The sequence below is a fragment of the Myxocyprinus asiaticus genome, chromosome 10, assembly GCF_019703515.2.
Source record: "Myxocyprinus asiaticus isolate MX2 ecotype Aquarium Trade chromosome 10, UBuf_Myxa_2, whole genome shotgun sequence".
Classification (NCBI taxonomy): domain Eukaryota; kingdom Metazoa; phylum Chordata; class Actinopteri; order Cypriniformes; family Catostomidae; genus Myxocyprinus; species Myxocyprinus asiaticus.
In genome coordinates this window covers 20,460,865-20,482,316 of record NC_059353.1, presented here as the reverse complement: position 1 = coordinate 20,482,316, position 21,452 = coordinate 20,460,865, and the positions used below count along the sequence as shown (strand labels likewise).

General features: G+C 42.2%; 1 protein-coding gene and 1 pseudogene across 6 annotated transcripts; both read right to left on the bottom strand.

The window, feature by feature from the left end:
* Positions 1–1,242: 1,242 nt before the first annotated feature.
* LOC127447301 (3 beta-hydroxysteroid dehydrogenase/Delta 5-->4-isomerase-like) lies at positions 1,243–2,413 on the bottom strand (annotated as a pseudogene).
* Positions 2,414–12,874: 10,461 nt separating this feature from the next.
* si:rp71-68n21.9 (kelch-like protein 9) lies at positions 12,875–20,626 on the bottom strand. Of its 6 annotated transcripts, none has more exons than XM_051708916.1 (8): positions 20,366–20,626; positions 19,954–20,050; positions 19,157–19,436; positions 18,851–18,983; positions 18,192–18,388; positions 16,014–16,857; positions 15,798–15,911; positions 12,875–14,044 (listed from the first exon to the last, which is right to left on the bottom strand). In XM_051708916.1, the coding sequence occupies exons 2-8, from the start codon at positions 19,956–19,958 to the stop codon at positions 13,548–13,550; spliced, it is 2,070 nt and encodes a 689-aa protein (XP_051564876.1). In that variant the 5' UTR covers positions 19,959–20,050; positions 20,366–20,626; the 3' UTR covers positions 12,875–13,547. The 6 variants fall into 6 exon arrangements, with proteins under 6 accessions (XP_051564876.1, XP_051564873.1, XP_051564872.1 ...); XM_051708913.1 differs by having other exon boundaries at positions 19,157–19,442; positions 20,366–20,625; XM_051708912.1 differs by having other exon boundaries at positions 19,157–19,442; positions 19,954–20,004; positions 20,366–20,625.
* Between the last annotated feature and the right edge of the window lie 826 nt (positions 20,627–21,452).

Below are 21,452 nucleotides of genomic sequence, written 5' to 3'. Positions count from 1 at the left end.
TATTATTTACTGTGTGTTAGAATAAGTAATGCAATGTTGTCTTTATATGAAAATGTATTTCCATTTTAAGATTCTACAAACATAATACACAGTTACTTATAATACAAATATTAAACTATTATTATTTAGTGGCAAACTAGATAACTTATAGAGTTCATGCTATGTTTGTATACCTACAAAGGATCTACAGAAAAACAAAGTTTACAATAAACCAACAACCAGAAAATGGTGGCAAAGTGAGTAATATAGGAAACACTGTGTTCATACACACAATGTTAATTTATTAAGCAATTTTTTGTCTTTCTGTGGGTAAAACAGATGCTAACCAATCAGTAGTGCACTTACGTGCCACTTCCCAGTTGTAGTGTGGGGAATATCCAAAATCCTTGTGGACCTTTTGATATGAGAAACTAAAGGGTGTGTTTAACATGGTCAGTAGCTGCCTATTTAGGGGTGGGGTAAATATAAAAAAAGGGGTGGGGCACCAGGGTTGGGAGGGTTACTTTTGAAATGTATTCCACTACAGATTACAGAATACATGCTGTAAAATGTAATTTGTAACGTATTCTGTTAGATTACTCAAGATCAGTAACGTATTCTAAATACTTTGGATTACTTCTTCAGCACTGGTAGATTTTTTCACTTGTTTTGACTATAAAAACTCTGCCAGTACAAAAATACACATGTTAAAAATACATTCTCTGAAATACCTAAATATCTTAAGCAGTGTTGTTTCTAAAACAAGATCAATCTAATTGATCTTGTTTTAAGGATTTTTAGATATTTTTACAGGAAAACAATACAAAACTTATTATAAGGAATACGATTTTTGCCCTAATATCAAAGATCTTACTAGAAAAAAAGAAATGATGATCCAACATGAATTTTCTTGAAAAAAAATATGTTAACATGTGCATGTAAAATGGCTAGAAATAGCATTTTAGCTTAGCGTAAAGCTGACAATTTACACAAGGTTTATTTCTATTTCTTCTTCTCCAAACTTACTTCAGACTTACTTCAAACTTCTCTGTCTGCTTGTAAGAATGTAACACATCATAAGAAAGTGTTTCACTGCTGTTCAAATGCACTTTGGATCGCATAATTTATATGTATAAATGTTTTCCATCTGAAAGGACTAAATATTAAATAAAATAAATGACAATAAAATGCAAAGTAATCTCTTCAGTAATCAAAATACTTTTTGAATATAACTGTATTCTAAATACCAATGATTTCAATTGTAACTGTAGTGGAATACAGTTACTTATATTTTGTATTTTAAATACGTATTCCCGTTACTTGTATTTCGTTACTCCCCAACCCTGCGGGCACAACATGCAGTAATTCCATGTGAAATGACAAAAGATAAAGAAGGGGGAAGGGCAGAATAGGGCTCTCTTGTATCCCAAAGCCTAGTGGTGAAAGAACAGCATAGTTAAAGTCTGAGTAGCTGAGGGTTCGAGCAGTCTCTGAGGGTTCGAGCAGCTTGCAGATGTGCTAGGGCTACATTTCCTACATACACAGGATTCACTTTTGCCTCACTACGCGAGGTTCTCCGCAGCACATTTCCATTGCGGATACCATCCCTCATGCCACCTAACATAAAGCGACCGCCCTTTCCATACATGGTCCTTAATGCGCAAGTAGCCAGCTGACCTCCATTGCAGAGCATCTCTCGATGGGCCTGAAGTCAAATCTGTTCAGCCTCCACTTTGGTTTTGCTGTAGCTAAACTTAAGACAGGAGGAGTATGGGGTGTCCTTATTGTCACTGATGATTGGTTCACCTCTGGGATTGGGACCAGCGACCTCAATGCTGTTAGTGTAAATAAAGGAAGCCAGATTCTCTTGGATGCATGTCTCGAGCAGAAGTTGTGTTCCTGCCATGGAAAACAGATAACATTTTCATTGTCCATTTCTGACCCTTATCGTTGTGTTTTATTGTGCTATGTTGCAATATTTTGGTCTATCAAATCTATCATTTGTGCTGTTTTTTTTATGCATGCGTCTAATGCAAATATCATTTCAATGACCCTACCTGACTCATTTCAAATACCATACCTTATTAGTTTTTCCTATCATTCTCTTTTTACTGTAAAACAAATATAGTGCTGTTCAAGCCATGGCTTCCCTCTGTGGGAATAGCAGTTTATAAGTAAAATAAGAGTAAAATAAGGGCTATTGTTAACATTAACTGAAAAAACTAAACTTTAATGCTGTTGTGTGCTATAAAAACCTTCATAGCCTTTAAAATTGCTAACAAGTTGATGCATATGGACATGTCATTAATTAAGCACATAAACGAAAGGGGAGTCACGTGACGCCATGCGATGATTGGACGTGTGAGCGGCGAGCTCTGCGCACTTTGCTAGTTTTGATACCTTTTACGACATAAACCGGTGAGATTCGATACACTCTGTTCCATAACTGTTCTAGGAGGTCAATATGTCAAAGAATTCAAAAACCTCGGGCTCTGGAGACATTAAAAGACACTTACGTGCTCAAGCTGAAACCCCTGAGCAGGCCCCGAGCCCGGGAGTCGATTTGGCTGGAGAGATGCGGGAAATGCGGCGAGAGATCCTGAACATGTCGGCAATGCTGACGAAGTTCATTGTTGACTTGGAGGATCTTGCTATGATACCTCAATCGATCACTGCCATGGAGGCGAAATTTACTGATGTGGTCACAAGAGTGGGGGATGTCAAGAAACAGATAGATTATCTGGAGTCATCGAAGAGGGAATTATCTGCTAATCTGCTAGCGACCAAGGTGGATTTGGAACGTGTCTGGGAGAAGTTGGAGGACATGGAAAACCATATCGTCGGAATTCCTGAGGGCGAAGAAGGACAGGATATGGTGAAATTCCTGGATGGGCTCTTTCCGAATCTGCTCGACATGGGTTCTGACTCGACAATCCACGGAAGGAGACAGGCCCTGATCAATTCTGGCCAATTTTCTGAGATTATCCGATAAAGATTTTGTGCTAAGCGAGGCAAGGGGTAAAGGAAGACTTTCTTGGAAGAACCACAGCGTTTTCTTGTTCCCAGACTTTGCAAACTCGACAAGAGAGAAACGTGAGCGATTCAAGGAATGCAAGAAACTTTTACAACAATGGAAGGTCACTTTTGCACTGATATTCCCAGCCAAATTGAGAATAGATGCTAAGGATGGCCGTAAAACATTCACATGCCCACAGCAAGCGATGTCCTTCATAAAGTCAATGGAGTGAGGAAGCCATGTGGTACTCACGTTGCAGCCGAATGGACCGGCTCACTGAACATTCGCTTTACTGTTTGAAGATTCTGCACGCTCTTTTTGTGCTGGTTCCGCCTAGCGGCTGGAGTTTGTTTTGTAAAGCAACACACCTTTGGGACGGTTTTGTGGATGAATCTACTCGCTTTTTGTGCTTATTCTGCCTATCGGCTGGAGTTTATTTTGTGGAGTATTTCTGGCAAAGTCATTGGAGTAAGTCATTTGCTTGCGTTCATGTTGCAGCCGAGTGGACAGGCTCACTGAACTTCCGCTTAACAGTTTGAGGAACCTGCATGTGTTTTTTGTGCTGGTGCCGCCTATAGGCTGGAGTTTATTTTGTGGAGTATTTCTTGCAAAGACATTGGAGTAAGTCATTTGCTTGTACTCATGTTTTAGCCAATTGGACTGGCTCACTGAACATTCATTCTTTTTGTGCTGGTTCTGCCTAGCGGCTGGAATTTATTTTGTAGATTATCTTTTACTGTATAATTCTGTCTCACAAAATGTGTATAGAAACACCAGACTTGAGCAGTCCGATGGCCAGGTTGTCACAGGGCTCTCTTAGGCATGCATGGACTGTTTGAGTTTGGAGGGATGGACGCCAGTTGGCGCTGTTGTGCACAGGGTTAATGCGCATGTTTTTCTTTTTGTTTTTGTACTAGGGGATATTCGGGGTTTGATTGCTGCACTAATGTTGGAATGTGGTCTTAATGATCTTGTCTTTGACACATGATCTATTTTTTCTTATATGTCAAAATGTCAAATGTTAATATGAGTGGATTGTCTCTCTCTCATGTGGAATTTGAATGGGTTGGGGCATCCCATAAAAAGAAGGAAGGTTATTTCTCTTCTTAAGCTTAAGAAATATGATATAGTGTTTCTTCAAGAAACGCATCTTTATCTGCAGGAAGCTGAAAAATTTGGGAAGATATGGGGTGAGCATTTTTTTTAGTGCTGGCTAGAATAAGAACAGGGGAGTCATTACACTGATAAGTAAACATCTACAATTCAAATGTCTCAAACAGAGTAAAGATAAATTAGGAACAGTCATTTTTGTTTTAGCTGAAATTCAGGAACAAAGATTTTAGATTCTGGCTAATATTTACACACCTAACGTTGACGATCAGGGCTTTTTTATAGATCTTGAAGGGATGTTGCAAGCCGCTGGCACCCCTCATGATATAATCATTTAATAGTGAAGCAAAAGTGTGCAAGCCCCCTAGAGCAACACTGACGCTTCCCAGGATGTGTAAAAATCTTGATCTTACAGATATTTGGAGACTTTTGAACCCATCTGGTAGGGACTATACATTTTTTTCATCAGTCCATAAGATTTACTCTAGAATAGATTTTTTTTTAATATATTAGTCCTTCATTTCATCTGTCGTTGATTGCTCAATTGGAAACATTTTAGTCTTAGATCATGCCCTGGTGTGTTTAGAGGTGTTGCCACATATGAAGAAAAGGAAATCATATAGTTGCCGCTTTAATGTATCCCTCTTCCAAATCCTGAATTCCAGCAAATGCTAAAGGGGAAAAAGGGAATTTTTTTACATTTATTTTTATCCCCTTTTCTCCCAATTTGGAATGCCCAATTCCCACTACTTAGTAGGTCCTCGTGGTGGCACGGTTACTCACCTCAATCCGGGTGGCAGAGGACAAGTCTCAGTTCTCTATCTGTCACTCACTCGAAGTTGTGTCGATGTAGTGACACTAGGGGTCATTCTTGGGAGCCCGAAACACCTCTGGTCTTTGATAAATGGCCAGTGAAAATTGGGAGTGGTATTTGCATACCACTCCCCCGAACATACGGGTATAAAAGGAGCTGGTATGCAACCACTCATTCAGATTTTCTCTTCGGAGCCGAACAGTCGATGCTCACTGAGCTGAATTCCCACGACTGTTCATTCACCTCTGCTGGATCTGACAGCCCCTGGGTGCTTCGGCAGAAATAAAAGAGTATATTCTAAAAGAGTATATTTCTCTAAAAGAGCGGCACACATGGAATGTCTTTTTAAAGATGCCCTCCTGTTTGTGTGTTATTCCTAGTTGCAGTTGTTATCTCTCGCCTTCTGACAGTTACGATCGCTGTCTTTCGTGTCTGGGCGCTACCCACGCGGAGACAGCGTTCGTGGATGGATCATGTACTCATTGCGAGAACATGACCATGGCAACGTTGCAGTCGTGGCTTACCTTCATAAGAAAGCAAGCCACCCCAGCGGCTCCCCGCCTTGGTCCTTCTACCTACGGGTATGAGGCCAGCGCGGCTAGCACTGGGGGTGATTTGGGGACCCCAATGGGACCACCTCTTCCGGGTAACCCCCACGGACCTCCCATTCCCCAGCATGCTCATTTGCCCCGATCGGGCATCCGTATGAGTCCACCGGCTTGCCTCACGCCGAGTTCTACCTCTTGTTCGGAGCCTGCGAAGGCGATGAGCTCTCGAGTGCAGCATCGGAGAGTGGGCTCATCCAGTCGGATGCAGAAGCCTCAGCTGGGCTCCCCCCCTCGGGTACGGTCGTCCAGTCACAGGCTAATGCGGAGATGATGGACATGTTTTCCCGGGCAGCCGCGAGCGTCGGGCTAGAGTGGAACCCTCCACTCTCCCCTGAACCCTTGCGGCTCGATGATTGGTTCCTGGGCTCGCGTGCCGCTCACAGCCACGCCACGCCCCGCCCCGCTCCAGTTCCTTTCTTCCCGGAAGTGCATAAGGAGCTGACAAGGTCGTGGAAGGCACCTTTTTCTGCCTGGTCCCGATCTTTCAGCTCCCCCACCCTCACTACCCTCGATGGTGGGGCAGCCAAGGGCTATTCGGCGATCCCCCAGGTGGATAAGGCGCTCAAAGTTCCCGGCCTGTAGGTTTACGTCGTCCCTGATGGCCAAGGCCTACAGCCAAGGCCTGACGGACAAGGTCAGTTTGTGCCGCTGGACAAGCCACCTCCGCCCTGCACACCATGGCTCTCCTGCAAGTCCACCAAGCCAAGGTGCTAAAGGAACTGCACAAGGGTTGTTCAGCCCTGGGATTGATGCAGGAGCTGCGCTCGGCGACCGACCACGCTCTCCGGGCGACGAAGGACACGCCGTGGTCTCTCGGGCGGGCGATGTCCACCTTGGTGGTCCAGGAGCGGCACCTTTGGTTCAACCTGGTCAAGATGGGAGAGGCCAACAAGGCACGGTTCCTTGGTGCCCCCATTTCCCAGGTTGGCCTGTTCGGCGACACCGTCGAGGACTTTTCCCAGCAGTTCTCGGCAGTGAAGCAGCAGACGGAAGCTATCGGCACATCCTACCCTGGCACAGCTCAAGATCCCACACCCGGTCTGCTCGTCGCCAAGGGCGTCCTCCTGCGGTGATTGCACTGGCTCTGCCGCAGCCCGCCCCTGCGGCCCGGCCCCGGCATGGAGCCCACCGTAGGAAGCAGACACCACCCGTCTCACAGCCGGCTGCCAAGAACCCGAGAAAGGCTTCGAAGCGCCCCTGAGACGGGCGACCCAGGGACGAGGAAACCCGCTGCTCTGGAGCTGGTAAGCAGTCCACTCCATCCCCCGGTGGAGGGCCGGGAGGAGAATATTTTGTTACCTTTTCATTTAATTTCGCCGCATGTCCAAGTGGCTGCGGTACCCAAGAGTTCAGCAAAAGAGCGGTTTCCTTGTTCCTTGGGTCACATACCCAGTGCACATGGCCGTCATCATGACCACTGTCCACCATTCCATTTTGGCAGGTTTGGTGCTCCAGCGGCGGTCTCCCCACCCCTGCGTGCCCAGCTGTGGCACAAATCCACCCCCAATATGATGATCTCCAGAGGTCACGAGGACAGGCCTCTTCCTCCCCCGTCCCAGGCTGTTCCGGGGGTGGTCACAAGGAGCCAGGTAAGTGCTTCGATGTCCCTGAACTCAGCACAGCCACGACACGACGTGATACCTCAGGCTCCGCCCTACCACGAGGCCCCACCCGCCGCTACGTCCTATGAGATTGTCCCCTTGGTCCCCCTTGCCCAGAGCTTGGACACGTGGCTTGCACTTTCCAACCCGTCGTGATGGCTGGTCCGGACTGTCCGACTCGGCAACGTGATTCAGTTTGCCAGGCGTCTGCCCAGGTTCAGCGCCATCCACTTCACCTCACTGAAGGGCGAGAACACTGCTACCTTGCGCGCGGGAATCGCTATCCTCCTACGGAAGAGTGCGATAGAGCCTGTCCCTCCGGCTGAGATGAAGAAGGGGTTACACAAACAGGTAAGTCCGGGACAGCTGGCTGGGTGTATCGCTTGCGCATAGTGCCTTTCATCTCCCCTGAGCTGAAGACGTGCGCTGTTGACTCCCAGTAGTGTTCACAAACTGTGTTCACTGGATAACTTCCTCCGAGCCCTGTGGCAGATGAGTTTGCAGAGAAACTCGCTGCCGGCTCAGTACATGTGCTAACTAAGCTCTGTACTGGGGTAGGTGCTTCGCATGTGCTGGTTCCCCATAGGTAAACCCATGTGACGTATATCTTCCGCTAATTCATTTCCCTGTTGGTAAACTGCATCCTCCTTGGGCAGAGGCCCCTCTGCCCCAGTCACCATGTTTGTAGAAACTCCTCCCCCGTAGGGTAGGACCTACCATGGAACTTCTACATATGACATACTTCCGACAAAGCACGGCAAGACCATGTGATGTATTTCCACTCAAAATACCCCCCCCTCTCTCTGGGCGGGGTGTGGTCTCCACGGTGTCTTCCCCATGGGAGTGACACCCCCCTCGACGTAGACCTGGTGGCCCCAGTCGGTTAACAAATTTCACTCTTTTTTTGGGGAGAGAGAAAAAAGAGAGGACAAGAGGTCACGACTGGGCTAGCCTGTCTCTATCTTTTTGGGCGGTCGACTTGTCCCCGAAGGGCCGTTCGACACTCATAACAATGTTGGGGGAGGTTACGTGTTGGCCTGGTGCACTGGCTACGAGGCACACAGTGGTCTGCCCGTCACACATCGCCAGTTCACGTAACACAGTTCAGCCAGTTGTAGCAATTTCGTATAGGGACCCCTAGTGTCACTTCATCGACACAACGTGACAGATAGGGAATCTCCTGGTTACTTGCGTAACCGCCATTCCCTGATGGAGGGAACGAGACGTTGTGTCCCTCCTGCCACAACGCTGGACTACCCGCTGAAATGGCCGGGACCTTGTCTCGGTTCCTCAGCACAAAACCTGAATGAGTGGTTGCATACCAGCTCCTTTTATACCCGTATGTTCGGGGGAGTGGTATGCAAATACCACTCGCCAATTTTCATTGGCCTTTTATCAAAGACCAGTGGTGTTTCGGGCTCCCAAGAGTGACCCCTAGTGTCACTACATCAACACAACGTCTCGTTCCCTCCATCAGGGAATGGAGGTCACGCAAGTAACCAGAATGTTGCCTCCGCTTCTGTCAGTCTGTGCATCTTATCACATGGCTCGTTGTGCATGACACCACGGAGACTCCGTATGTGGAGGCTCATGCTACTCTCCATGATACACACACAACTTACCACGCGCCCCACTGAGAGTGAGAACCACTAAAGGCGACCACGAGGAGGTTACCCCATGTGACTCTACCCTCCCTGGCAACAGGGCCAATTTGGTTGCTTAGGAGACCTGGCTGGAGTCACTCAGCATAACCTGGATTCGAACTCACAACTCCAGCAGTGGTAGTCAGTGTCAATACTCGCTGAATTAACCAGGCCCCATTTGGAAGGGAATATTAAAAGTGCTGAGGCAGAGCTGAAGTGCCGAATGTCGTCTAATGGCCTCAGAGAATTGACCCGATTAAAATACAGATATAATATTATTTTGTCACGGAAGGTGGAGTTTTGGCTATTCAGAGCAGTCAAGACAGTCATACTTTGAGTAGGGGGAAAAGCAGGGAAGCTTCTGGCTAGATATATAAAACAGAGAGAGTCTTTTTCTACCATTCCCTCACTGAAAACCACTAGTGGTGAAATATTTACCTCGGCCACTGATATTAATAATGCTTTTAAAGAATTCTATCTTGATCTTTATAGTTCCACTTCTTCGTCTACTGAAGAGGATATTAGAAACTTTGTGGAATCATTAGAACTTCCTAAACTGTCGGCAGAGCAAAAAAATTATCTTGATTCTGAGATAATCTTGGAGGAGCTTGGTGAGGTAATTAAGGCCTTGCCTACAGTTAAAGCTCTGGGGCCAGATGGCTTTGCTGCTGAATTTTTTAGTTCTTATGTTATAGAACTGGCTCCACTTTTGCTAGAAGTTTATACGGAATCATTAAAGAATGGAAAGCGGCAGGGGCCTGGGTAGCTTATTGGTAAAGACGCTGGCTACCACCCCTGGAGTTCGCTAGTTCACTAGTTCGAATACCAGGGCATGCTGAGTGACTCCAGCCAGGTCTCCTAAGCAACCAAATTGGCCCGGTTGCTAGGGAGGGTAGAGTCAAATGGGGTAACCTCCTCGTGATCGCTATAATATGGTTCGTTCTCGGTGGGGCGCGTGATGAGTTAAGCGTGGTTGCCGCGGTGGATAGCGTGAAGCCTCCATATGCGCTATGTCTCCGTGGCAATGCGCTCAACAAGCCACGTGATAAGATGTGCGGGTTGACGGTCTCAGACGCGGAGGCAACTGGGACTCCGCCACCCAGACTGAGGCAAATCACTACGCGATCATGAGGACTTAAAAGCACATTGGGAACTGTGCATTCCAAATTGGGAGAAAAAGGGGAGAAAAAAAAAAAGAATGCAAAGCTTCCGCCAACCATGACACAAGAACGGATCAGTCTGATTCTTAAAAAGGACAAAGACCCAAGCGAGTGTAAGAGTTACCATCCAATTTCCCTGATCCAGCTAGACATTAAAATATTGTTAATTTATTTTTGAAAAGGAGTAGGATTTTCTAGGGGTGATGGCAGGAGGTGTGCCGCATAAGCTTTTGCTTTACGCAGATTATATTTTATTATTCGTCTCCGATCCTACAAGATCTATGCTTTGCCTCCACAGAATTATTAATTCCTTTTCTAAGTTCTCAGGATACAGAGTTAATTGGTCTAAATCCGAAGATTTGGTGCTGACAGCGTACTGCCTGGTAATGGCTTTTAAGCCGGGCACCTTCCAGTGGCCCAAACAGGGCATTAAGTATTTGGGTATTTTATTCCCAGCAAATTTGTGTGATTTAGTTAGAGTTAATTTTGACCCTTTAATAAAAAGGTTTTCAAGCGATGTGGGCAGGTGGGTCTCATTACATTTATCTATGACTAGGAAGGTTAATGTTATAAAAATGAATTGTATTCCAAAATTTAATTACCTGCTACAATCTCTCCATATAGATGTCCCCCTCTCTTATTTCAAGCAATTTGATAACATAGTGAAGTCCTTCATTTGGAATAGAAAACATCCCAAATTACACTTCAGTGAGTTACATAGGCCGATTGAGGTGAGCTAGGTCTACCCAAGATTTAGTTTTATTATTATACATTCGGTCTCAGACATTTGGCTCATTGATCACTTCCACCTGAGAGAGCCCCTCCCTGGTTTTGAACAGGAAGTTCTTGCCCCTATCTCGCCATTGCAAAGACTTTCTATCAAACTAACCAGAGAAGTTACACCCCGTTATCTCGCATTTGCACTTGGTATGGACAAAAGTGTCCAGAATGTTTAATTCAGACATTTATTTGGGGGCATGTGTAGCTCAGCGAGTACTGACCCTGACTACCACCCCTGGAGTGGCAAGTTCGAATCCAGGGTGTGCTGAGTGACTCCAGCCAGGTCTCCTAAGCAACCAAATTGGCCCGGTAGCTAGGGAGGGTAGAGACACATGGGGTAACCTCCTCGTGGACGCGATTAGTGGTTCTCGCTCTCAATGGGCCGTATGGTAAGTCGTGCGTGGATCGCGGAGAGTAGCATGAGTCTCCACATGCGGAGTCTCCACGGTGTCACGAACAAAGAGCCACGTGATAAGATGATATGGGCAAGGCTGGGGCGCCCTCCTCCAGTGAAAGAGTATCAATGTCCTCGGGCTGGGGTGAGGATAGGAAGCTCTCCGAGGCACAGGGTGAGATAAATTCGTCCAGCTCAGTGGCCAGCCTGATGGTCTCACAGCAACTTCCTCCCAACCCCTGTTCAGGAAAACAAGATCTAATGGGTTCCCAGAAAAGGCTACACCGGCAGGACTGATCATAACCCAGGCCCAAGGACAAAATCAAAAATTCTGTTGAATACCCCCTTACCGGCTTGTCCTCCTGATGAAGCCCAAAGAGCCTTCTGGCTTTGGCTGCTCTTTGGTGCACTGGAGAACCTGAAAAAAAAAAAATATCATTCCTGATTGGTCCAGATTTGGTTGAATGGTTATGTCAGGAAATCTAGCAGGAATGAGGACCCAATCGCAGGAATGAGTGAACACAAAAACTTTATTAAACAAAGGAAATAAAGATGAACATAAAACTCTCAAGGGGGAGAGAAAACAGACTAATGAAAACAAAAACAAAGATAACTACGATGACTGACCTAAAACAGGAACAGAATATACACAGGAACTGACAGACAAACCGACAGACTTAACTAATATAAAAAACTTTACCAAATTCACAAAAATGATTCGACAATCACAAGAGGAAGAAGACACAATTTATAGAGGAAGACACATGAAGTACAGGTGCAGCCAATCAACATGACAAGGACTAAACAAGGAGGCATGGCAAGAGGAAACAAGCGGGCAGGGTCAGAATAGCGCATGGCAGATAAAAAAGACAACAGAGTCATGCGCTCAAACACAAAACAGAGACCAACACATTAACAGATAACAGGAGACCGAGGTCATATATATATTTTTTACATTAACTTTGGGTGTCTACAGACCTTGAGAAAGTTGTTCTTTGGCTTGGTCTGTCTAATTTATTATCTAAAACATTTTCAGGAACAATTAACCAGCCAAGGTCCTGGGTCAAATTGTGCCCTGTACACACCAAAACTGACTATATATGGAATACAATTTATTCAACTTTAAAGGCATAGGTCACCCAAAAATTGAAACTCTGTCATAATTGTTTCATTCCCGCATGACTTTGTTTAGTCTGGTGAACACAGGAGATATTAGGAAGTATGTAAGTCTCAGTCAGAATTAACTTTCACTGCATCTTTTTTTCCATACATTGAAAGTGAATTGTAACTGAGGCTGTCCTTCTGCGTAACATCTCCTTTTGTGCTCTATAGAAAGTCATATGGGCTGGGAACAACATATGTCAGTGACAACAGAATGTTCATTTTTGGGGGAATTATCCCTTTACATTGTACAACTAGTAAGGATTCAATATTCTCCACTTTTTTAGTTTCCAAATAAAGTGAGATATATTATCTGTTTTAATTGGCACTGTGTAAATAAATGTGGCAAATTTTCACATAAATATATATAATAAATAAATAATAACAATACACATTTTATTGTCCTTGCTATTATTTTTTTGCTGTTTATCCTCAAATCACTAAATATTAATTATTAAAAAATACTTTTGCCCATCTATTTATTTTTGCCATGACTGTAATAGGTGGACATTTTGTTCTGTAAAGACAAATGCAAGCAATATGAAAACACACACACACACACACACACACACACACACCTGACTGAAAACAGTTGATACCAAACACAATTGTTTGAAAATACTTTTATTGGAATGCACATAAAATCATTGAAGTAAAAATAGGTAAACAGAATAATTTAGAGATACAATATTAAGCACTCTGGCTCACAAATTTTACATTACTTCTTTAGCACAGTCATAAGCACTTAAACAAATAACTAATAGCTTTTTTCTTACAAGTCAATTATTTCCCCTTGTCCCTGTTCACAAATTTCTGCCATTGTTACAAAACTGGCATGTACTGCAACTAAACCATTTAACTAGTTTGCACTTGAAGCTTACCATGTTTCTGGCAAAGTGAGGCAAATTCATTATCTCACATTTTGATTTCTATTGCACTTTACAATAAGGTTCTATTTGGTAACATTATTGAATGCATTAGGTATCATGAACTAACAATGAACAATATGTTTTGACAGCATTTATTAATTTTGGTTAATGTTAACTTATTAAAAAAAAATTACAACTGTCATTGTAAGTTTGTTAGGTCACACACTACCTAATGTTAACATACAACTTTTAATTAAACATTTTTATTACTACTGTATATCTTGAAATTACCTTACATTAACGAAGATTAATAAGTGTTGTAAAAGTATTGTTCATTGCTAGTTCATGTGAACCCATGTTAATGAATAGAACCCTTATTGTAGAACGTTATCATAACATCTAATACTTTGCCTTAGTTTTTGGATGTTGAAAGAGGACACTCCTGTATCTGTACCTCATCTACTGAACCTTTTGGACAATAAACTGTCATAGCGCAGGCCCGAATACCTCCTAGAGGCTCTAAGACACTAAAGACCTTCTCCCACTCATCCTTCTCAGGGTCATAACACTGCACAATATCCACCATGCACCTACTGTTCCAAGAGTAACCCCCCACCACATAGATGCGCTCCTTAAACACGGCCACCCCAACATCACTCTGACCCCTGGGCATTGGAGCCACCACTGTCCACTGGTCAGTTGCAGGGTTGTAGAACTCACAGTTTAGCACATCATCATAGTCATTAGTCCCCCGGAAGTGGTTGCCACCCATGACATAGAGGCGATCGCCCACAGTGCACATGCAGTGGAGGCCACGGAGCTCCATCATGTCTGCTCGTCTGCTCCATGCGTCTGTGTCGGGGTTATAACACAGCAGCTCCTTCTGGAAAGCATCTCTTGTAATACCACCTGATGGTATAAAGGGTAAATGCAACTTAATGAGCTGTATTCAGCTGTGCTTTCTACTTGAGAAATGAATTGATATTGTTGATCAGCTGTACACTACCGGACAAAAGTTTTGAAACACTTGACTGAAATGTTTCTCATGATCTTAAAAATCTTTTGATCTGAAGCCATATGCTTAAATGTTTGAAATTCGTTTTGTAGACAAAAATATAATTGTGCCACCATATTAATTAATTCATTATAAAACTAAAATTTAATACAAAAAAAAAGTTTTTGAAAGTGATGACTTGGGCCAAATAATAAAGAAAAGCAGCCAATAAGTGCCCAACATAGATGGGAACTCCTTCAATACTGTTTAAAAAGCATCCCAGGGTGATACCTCAAGAAGTTGGTTGAGAAAATGTCAAGAGTACATGTCTGCAAATTCTAGGCAAAGGGTGACTACTTTGAAGATGCTAAAATATAACACAGTTTTGATTTATTTTGGATTTTGTTTAGTCACAACATAATTCCCATAGTTCCATTTATGTTATTCCATAGTTTTGATGACTTTACTATTATTCTAAAATGTGAAGAAAAAAATTATAATTAAGAATGTGTAAGTGTTTCAAAACTTTTGACCGGTAGTGTAATAAGTGTTTAGAACAATGCTTCTTTATTCTTGCGGAAACAAAGAGTCATCAGGAAGGATGTGGTTTCAAGCTTAGGACCACGTCTTAAAAAATGTCTTATACTGAGCCCCCCACCCATACAGCATGCAATATTTATTAGAATCATACCTGTGCATCTTTTAGCAATCTAAAGATACTGTTTTAATACTGTTTCAAAAACCCTATATAATTTTAAAAGACATGTTAATTTCTTGTTATTTTTCCAATGCTTTAAATTCTTTCATTGTTGACTGGTATCTTTGCAACTCTTCAAGCAGGAACATTCTCACAGTTTTACAACAGGCTTAACATGCCCCTTTCAGACTGTGGTCTAACCTCAGAAGAGTGACCCACTTCAGCTTGATGTATATCTGTTTCCTGGCTATCTGTTGTTCGCTTTTGATTCTTGTTTCGAGAACTTCCCCATTAGGTTAAGGTTACAAAGTTGCTAGGTGACCTTTTTTTTTTTTTGACTGAATGTACTGGTAAAATTATTTTGTTGTGCATTCATTAGAATCATTCAGAAGACTGTTATGGATTAAGTCCACTTAGCTATAAGATGAGTACCTATCTTTTTGGTACTTGCCAATACCAGTACCTGTGTTTTAGTAATGTTGTCATTTACAAGTACAGTACAGTGGGGCTGATGAATTCAGGGTTGCATGTTTTTTTTTACAAGATCTTTTAACTCGAAATACAGAACACATAGCTGATAAACAAAGCATTACAAAATAAAAATACATTGTTTACTCTTTGTTTTTTGTTGTTGTTATTTTTTAAAGCCTAACAATGTACTGTGAGAAAGATCTAATATATACTAATCAATCTCTTCTTGAGCTCAATGTACTCATGCACCAGCTTGCACAACAGCAGCTCTACATAGTATTTATGTTGTGTGATCAGCTTTTGGTATACGAGCATTTGAATCTGGTCAACCAGCATCATCTGAAAGACCATGCTGGATGACCATTATTTTTGTTGTTGGATAGCATGGCTATGCTAGATCAGCACCAAACCAGCACTTACAAGCACGAACCAACCTGAACCAGCATGGAAAATCATGCTGGTGTAAACTAATCTTTTGAGCAGGTTGATTGAGTACTCACCTGACACATACATCAGACCACCATGTACTGTGCCTGCGTGTCCATAATGAGGTTCATTCATTGGTGCAACAAAAGTCCACTCATTCTTGTTCAAGTTGTAGCACTCTACAGAATCTAAGGGATAGAGTTTCTTGTTTTTCACAGGAGCATTTTCAAGACAGGACAGAAAATTAAGTACGGAGTTAAAAAACAGTAATTGCTTAAACATATACTTACCAATCTCACCAGTGGCGTTTCTCCCTCCAACTGCATAGAGCTTCCCCTTAAGGGCACTGAGATGGAAGAATGTCCTCTTCTCATTCAGAGAGGCCACTTGCAACCAGCGGTCAAAGCGAGGATCATACCTGTATGCACTGTCCACAGCTGTCTTACCCTTGGTGTCATAAGTGCTCTGACCTCCAACAATGTAAAGGAAGCCCCCAAAAAGGGCCACTCCATGCTGGTAACGTGGTACCTCCATGGGTTGGAGGGCCCTCCAGGTGCCACCACCTTCCTCATGATACAGCCTGAGCTCTTTGCTCACCACCAGTTGCTGCCTCATCACACCGCCCAGAACCACCAGGTGAGTGGAATCTGACCGGATCTTGGTCCGTTCGGTCTGCAATGCCGGTTGGAGGAAGGGTAGCATCTGGTAATTGCTGGCCTCCAGAAGGAGGTTAACACAAGCTGTGTCCGATCGCATAAAGGGCTCCTCTTTTTCCATTTCTCTTTTTGCTCCTTCTTCTGTCTGGTCCTCTTGGGAGATCTGGAGGAGCTCAGCCGGGGACATCAAAGGAAAGCGAATATGGCGCATCAGGGAGAAGGCAGCAGAACGACGCTCTGAGGGTTTATGGGACAGCCAAGCACGGGCGATGCGGTACAGCTCCATCTCAGTGAATCCCCTTAGTGAGTCGCTGGAAAGGGCGTACGTCATGCTCGTTTCAGATAACTGCAGGAGCCGGCCGCTCTGCACCAGTGCAGAAAAGTTCTCACATACAAATGTGTAGACATGTGTTTGGACGTCCTCTAGGAGAAGATCTCTGGCAATGCGCTCGACTTCTACACAGTTTTCTATGGTGATCTGCCATGCAGAAAAGATGGCATTAGGGTTGGCAATATGTAAAAAAAATATTTTCATGATATTTCTGAAACAAAAAAGTCCACCCCCACCACCAAGTTAACAATATAATAATATGCCATAATTTGATTTCATAACAAAATTCATAACTTTAGTTTAATTCCATGGCCTATATTCAGCTTAAGCAAATTTAATGGAATGTTCCAGGTTAAGCTCAATTGACAACATTTTGAAATAAATTGGCTCGTCATTTGTTTATATAAAAAAAACAAAAATAGCAGTTACAGTAAGGCACTTTCAGTGAAAGTGATGGCGCAAGTCCATAAATGTTAAAATACAGACTGTTTCAAAAGTATAGGCACATGACAAAGAAAATATATGTGTTACATGATTTTAGTGTTCTGCATGACTTATGTGTGATAAAATTGCTCACAGGGTTTACAACATTGCATCATCATGGCTTATAACATGGTTTATAACAGATAAGGTTAGTAAGCTATATTATCACTCTTAAATCATGTCAACACCTATATTGTTTACGTCTTGTGGCTATACTTTTGAAGCAATGTGCATTTTAATGTTTATGGACTGGCCCTGTTCACTTCCATTGTAAACGCCTTACTATAACCGCTATTTTTGCTTTTTTTTTTTTTTTTTAAGTAATTGATTATGGTAATCAATATTATGCCACAAATGCTGTTGAAACTGAAACATTCCTTCAAAACTTGGGAAAGGCATTACTTTGTTATGGAGTGAATAATGAAAACAAGTTGATGTCCCAGGACTGATTAGTTTTGAATAAAACAGTTCTTATACAAAGGACGGTGTTTTGGTCTTACATTGTCTTATTGGTAATAGTGTAAGTTTCACCTGAATGACATATCTGATATTGGATATTTTTATCTAGTAGCTAAACCATTGTTACAATTCATGTCTGAGTCTAAAGTATAGGCTATAACTTCTATAGAAAATATTTCATGCTATTTAGAGAACATGTCGGTAGTGAAAATAGGCACAACTGGCCTCTTACATCCACAATGCATTTAACTTTTTATAATTGGATTAGTATCAAAATGCTAAAAAAAAAAAAAAAAAAAAACGAAAGTCCATTACAACGATTGGGCTATTATTTAATATATTAGGCAACTTCCCGCTCATTTCCCAACATTGAGGATCATTGCCTGTCAATGACTCTCGCAATCAGCATCGGGATACTTGTCAGTCATCATCCAGCCCTAGATGGCATGCTTCTATAAAACTTCACATAATTTACAGACAAATAATGATTGAAGTTCATGCAAAGGAAAAATGAACACCACATCTTTAGGGGTTTATACCTCACTGCTGAGTAGCTGGTTGCAGAAGCTGAGAACGGGAAGCACCTGGAGGAAGCTCGCCGCCTCTAGTGTGTCCTGGAGGGTGTTCATACTCAGGCTTAGACGAGATGTGTAAATGAACTCAATGATGTTTTTCAGGCCTGTGGTGCTCACACCATGGAGCTTAATCTCCTTCAGCTCCTGCTCTCTCATGCCTCCTGTCACTCAAAAAGGGGGAGGGGGATCAAAAATGAGATCAATGTAGATAGATCCACATTTTTCTCTCTCTTGTCATTCGTAACCTAATTATGAACTAGAATGCAGAACAACTACACTGACAAGTCTTGATAAAATGCTTAAAAAAAAAAAAACATTACCCATTTGAAGAGTTACTCAATGACTCTTCCCATTTGCTCAAACCACTAGATACCTAAAATATTTTTTTCAATCATGCTTTTTTCCCCATGGTTTCTAAGTATCCTTCTTACTGTAGATGAGAATTATATCCAATAATCCTTCAATAGATTATTTGAGTTAAATGGACAAATCCAGTCTGATAACCTTATAGGCAGAATCAGACCACCACATGGAGGTATTATATTTAAATAATGGGAGCATTCACTGGTCTTGAATAACTTTTGACAACTTAAGATGCTTCTCTTGAATTTGGCAAGACTCACCTGTGAACATGGCCTTGAAATAATCACTGGCTGAAGCCATGATGACCCTGTGAACTGGAAAAGTTTCACTGCTGTCACCAGGCACCAGAGTGACATCACAAAGCGTCTCATCACAACGAAAATGATCCAGCCCCTGGGACAAGGCAAAACCTGCCATTAATCTATACTGTAGATACAGTATATAACATTTGTAGGGATTTATATCACTCTGCCATTTTCAGTATACAACTTTCCTCTGGTTTGGTAACCTAAATAGTGGTTTGAGGACATCTCATGAAAAACTATGGCAGTATCCACCTTTCTTACCATGAGTATGGCGGCCCCATGCTCTGTGCTGTTGAACACTTGTATTTGTGGCCTGGGAGGGGCACTGGGCTTTTGAGGGGGTTTTGGGGGTATCACTACTGGTTTTGGTGTAGGTTCTGGAGCTTTCGGTGCAGGTTCTGGAGGTTTTGAAACAGTCTCAGCTGGTCTTGGGGGGGCAGCTGTTGGGGGCTTGTCTGTTGGAGGAGGGGGTCGTGGCGGATCCCTCTGCGATCCTCTTCCCATTCGTGAAAGTCTGCGATGCAGCTTTCCTTCCTCTCCACTGTTGCTGAAATGAAGTTGATAATGTTAATGTAGTTCCTCTTAAGCATGTTTTGAATTTGACACAGTCTATTTTTCTCTTCCTCCTTTCCTGTTTGCTTTTACTATTTTATATTTTACAATAGTCAGTAAATATTCAGTTGATAATTAAAGAGAGCACACTAATTAATTTGTAATACTATACTTTACTTGTTATTAGTTGAAGCTGCCATGCCACTCATCAGATGGAACAAGTCAAATATATACGCACAGTTGAAAACAAAATAATTCTATGAGACATTGAGACTACAATGACCTGGATGAATACTGAAATTTAAGAATGATGGTATACTGACAGTTCAATTTAGGTGGATACCATACAATTTTGTATTACTAGAAAACTATAACAGCAATAATAATAATAAAAGTTATTGTGAAAGTATGCATTTCTGTCCATTAACTGCTGTATGTATGTAACACATATCCACCCTTTAAAGAACAATTTCTTGCAATTTCTTAAAAAGACAGTCAGAACTTACCCCATGTTTTTTGTATCTACTTTTTTGAAAATTGCTCTCCACAATGGATTTCTGAGAGAAAAAAAGAATTTATTCACCTCATCTGCAGGAACCTTAGCTGGATCAAAGTGAAAAAGTTTTATCAAAAATAAGAAAGGGGAAGTTAGCAGTTGCCAACTACACTATTTGCAACAAACAGCAAAATGTGCATGTAAAATGAGTGGGCCTTTTTTTTTTTTTTTTAAGATCACAAAGGTATTTGGCAGATTAACTTAAAATAAATACTGAATTTACTGCATAATTTATTACAGCTTAATCCTAAGTAGCATAATTACTATCACTCATCATCATTGAGGCACTACCACTCAAAAAATGTGTTTATATATGGGGGAAACTTAGGAAAGATGGACCGCATAAAATAAATGGAGCTTACCAAGACGTGGTGCTTTCTCTGGGGGTTTCAAACGTCTCTTCTCATTATAGCACAAAGTATCAAACTGTGATCGCACTCAGTCGACACAAATGGGTATGTAGAGTCTGTTTACCACAACCTCTTTGACTTCCTGTGTCACTTCTCTCTCTCTGTCTCTCTCTCACACAGTTGCATGTTGTTTCAAAATGTTCTGTCTTCCTCCTTTTGCTACGTTACTTATAATAGGCTTGAGTTAGTCTTTGCTCTTCCTTCTGCTGTCTCTGCACTCTGATGTTGTGTTTGATGTTTTTAAAGGTGAACCCATAGCCGGTGTGAAAAAAGGAAGCTTGATGTCAGATTTGCATTTCTTTTATGTACTGCTTAGTATTTTCATTTTTGTTTACAATAGAAGTGACTCTTGTTTGATTATTCTCTTTCTTTGAGCACTGCATTAAGTGTACTTTCAGTTTTTAAATACATTGGTTTTGATACATCAATGAACATCATTACAAGTGAAAAAAAAAAAAAATACGAAAAAAGAAAGGAATTAACATATGAAACTCCCCTGTGGTCTTGTTTTAATCCATGCATGTAAAAATATGCAAAGCATGTTAAGGGCCCAGTAAAAAAAGAACCAACAGACACTTAAATTAGAGATAAAGGGCCCTATTTTAAGAGTGCTGGCACTAAGCGCAGCGCTATGCCATAAGTCAAAGTCAGTGGGCATGGCCATGAAGTTTTGGTATTTTCATACAAGCATGCGCTAAGTTTAGGCGCAAGTGGGCCACCTGACCCAGCTAATGAGCTGGGTCAAGTGCAATTTAATTTGCACTTAAAGATTCTTCTCCGGTAATTAAACTATCTGCGTCCTATTAACAAAATTATATTTCCTGTCAAGCACCAGCTATATAAACAAAGACAGCACATTTATAAGAAGTTAGTAGTGTAAATGGATGGCAGGCAATGAATTAGAATAAATGAAAATTATGTTATTTTCTATTACAGTGATGTACGCATGGAAAATGCGTTTCTCTTCAGAATTTGGATATAAGCCAAATACAATCATACCAAATCCAAACATTTTACCCTCTCCAACTTCTTCTACCAG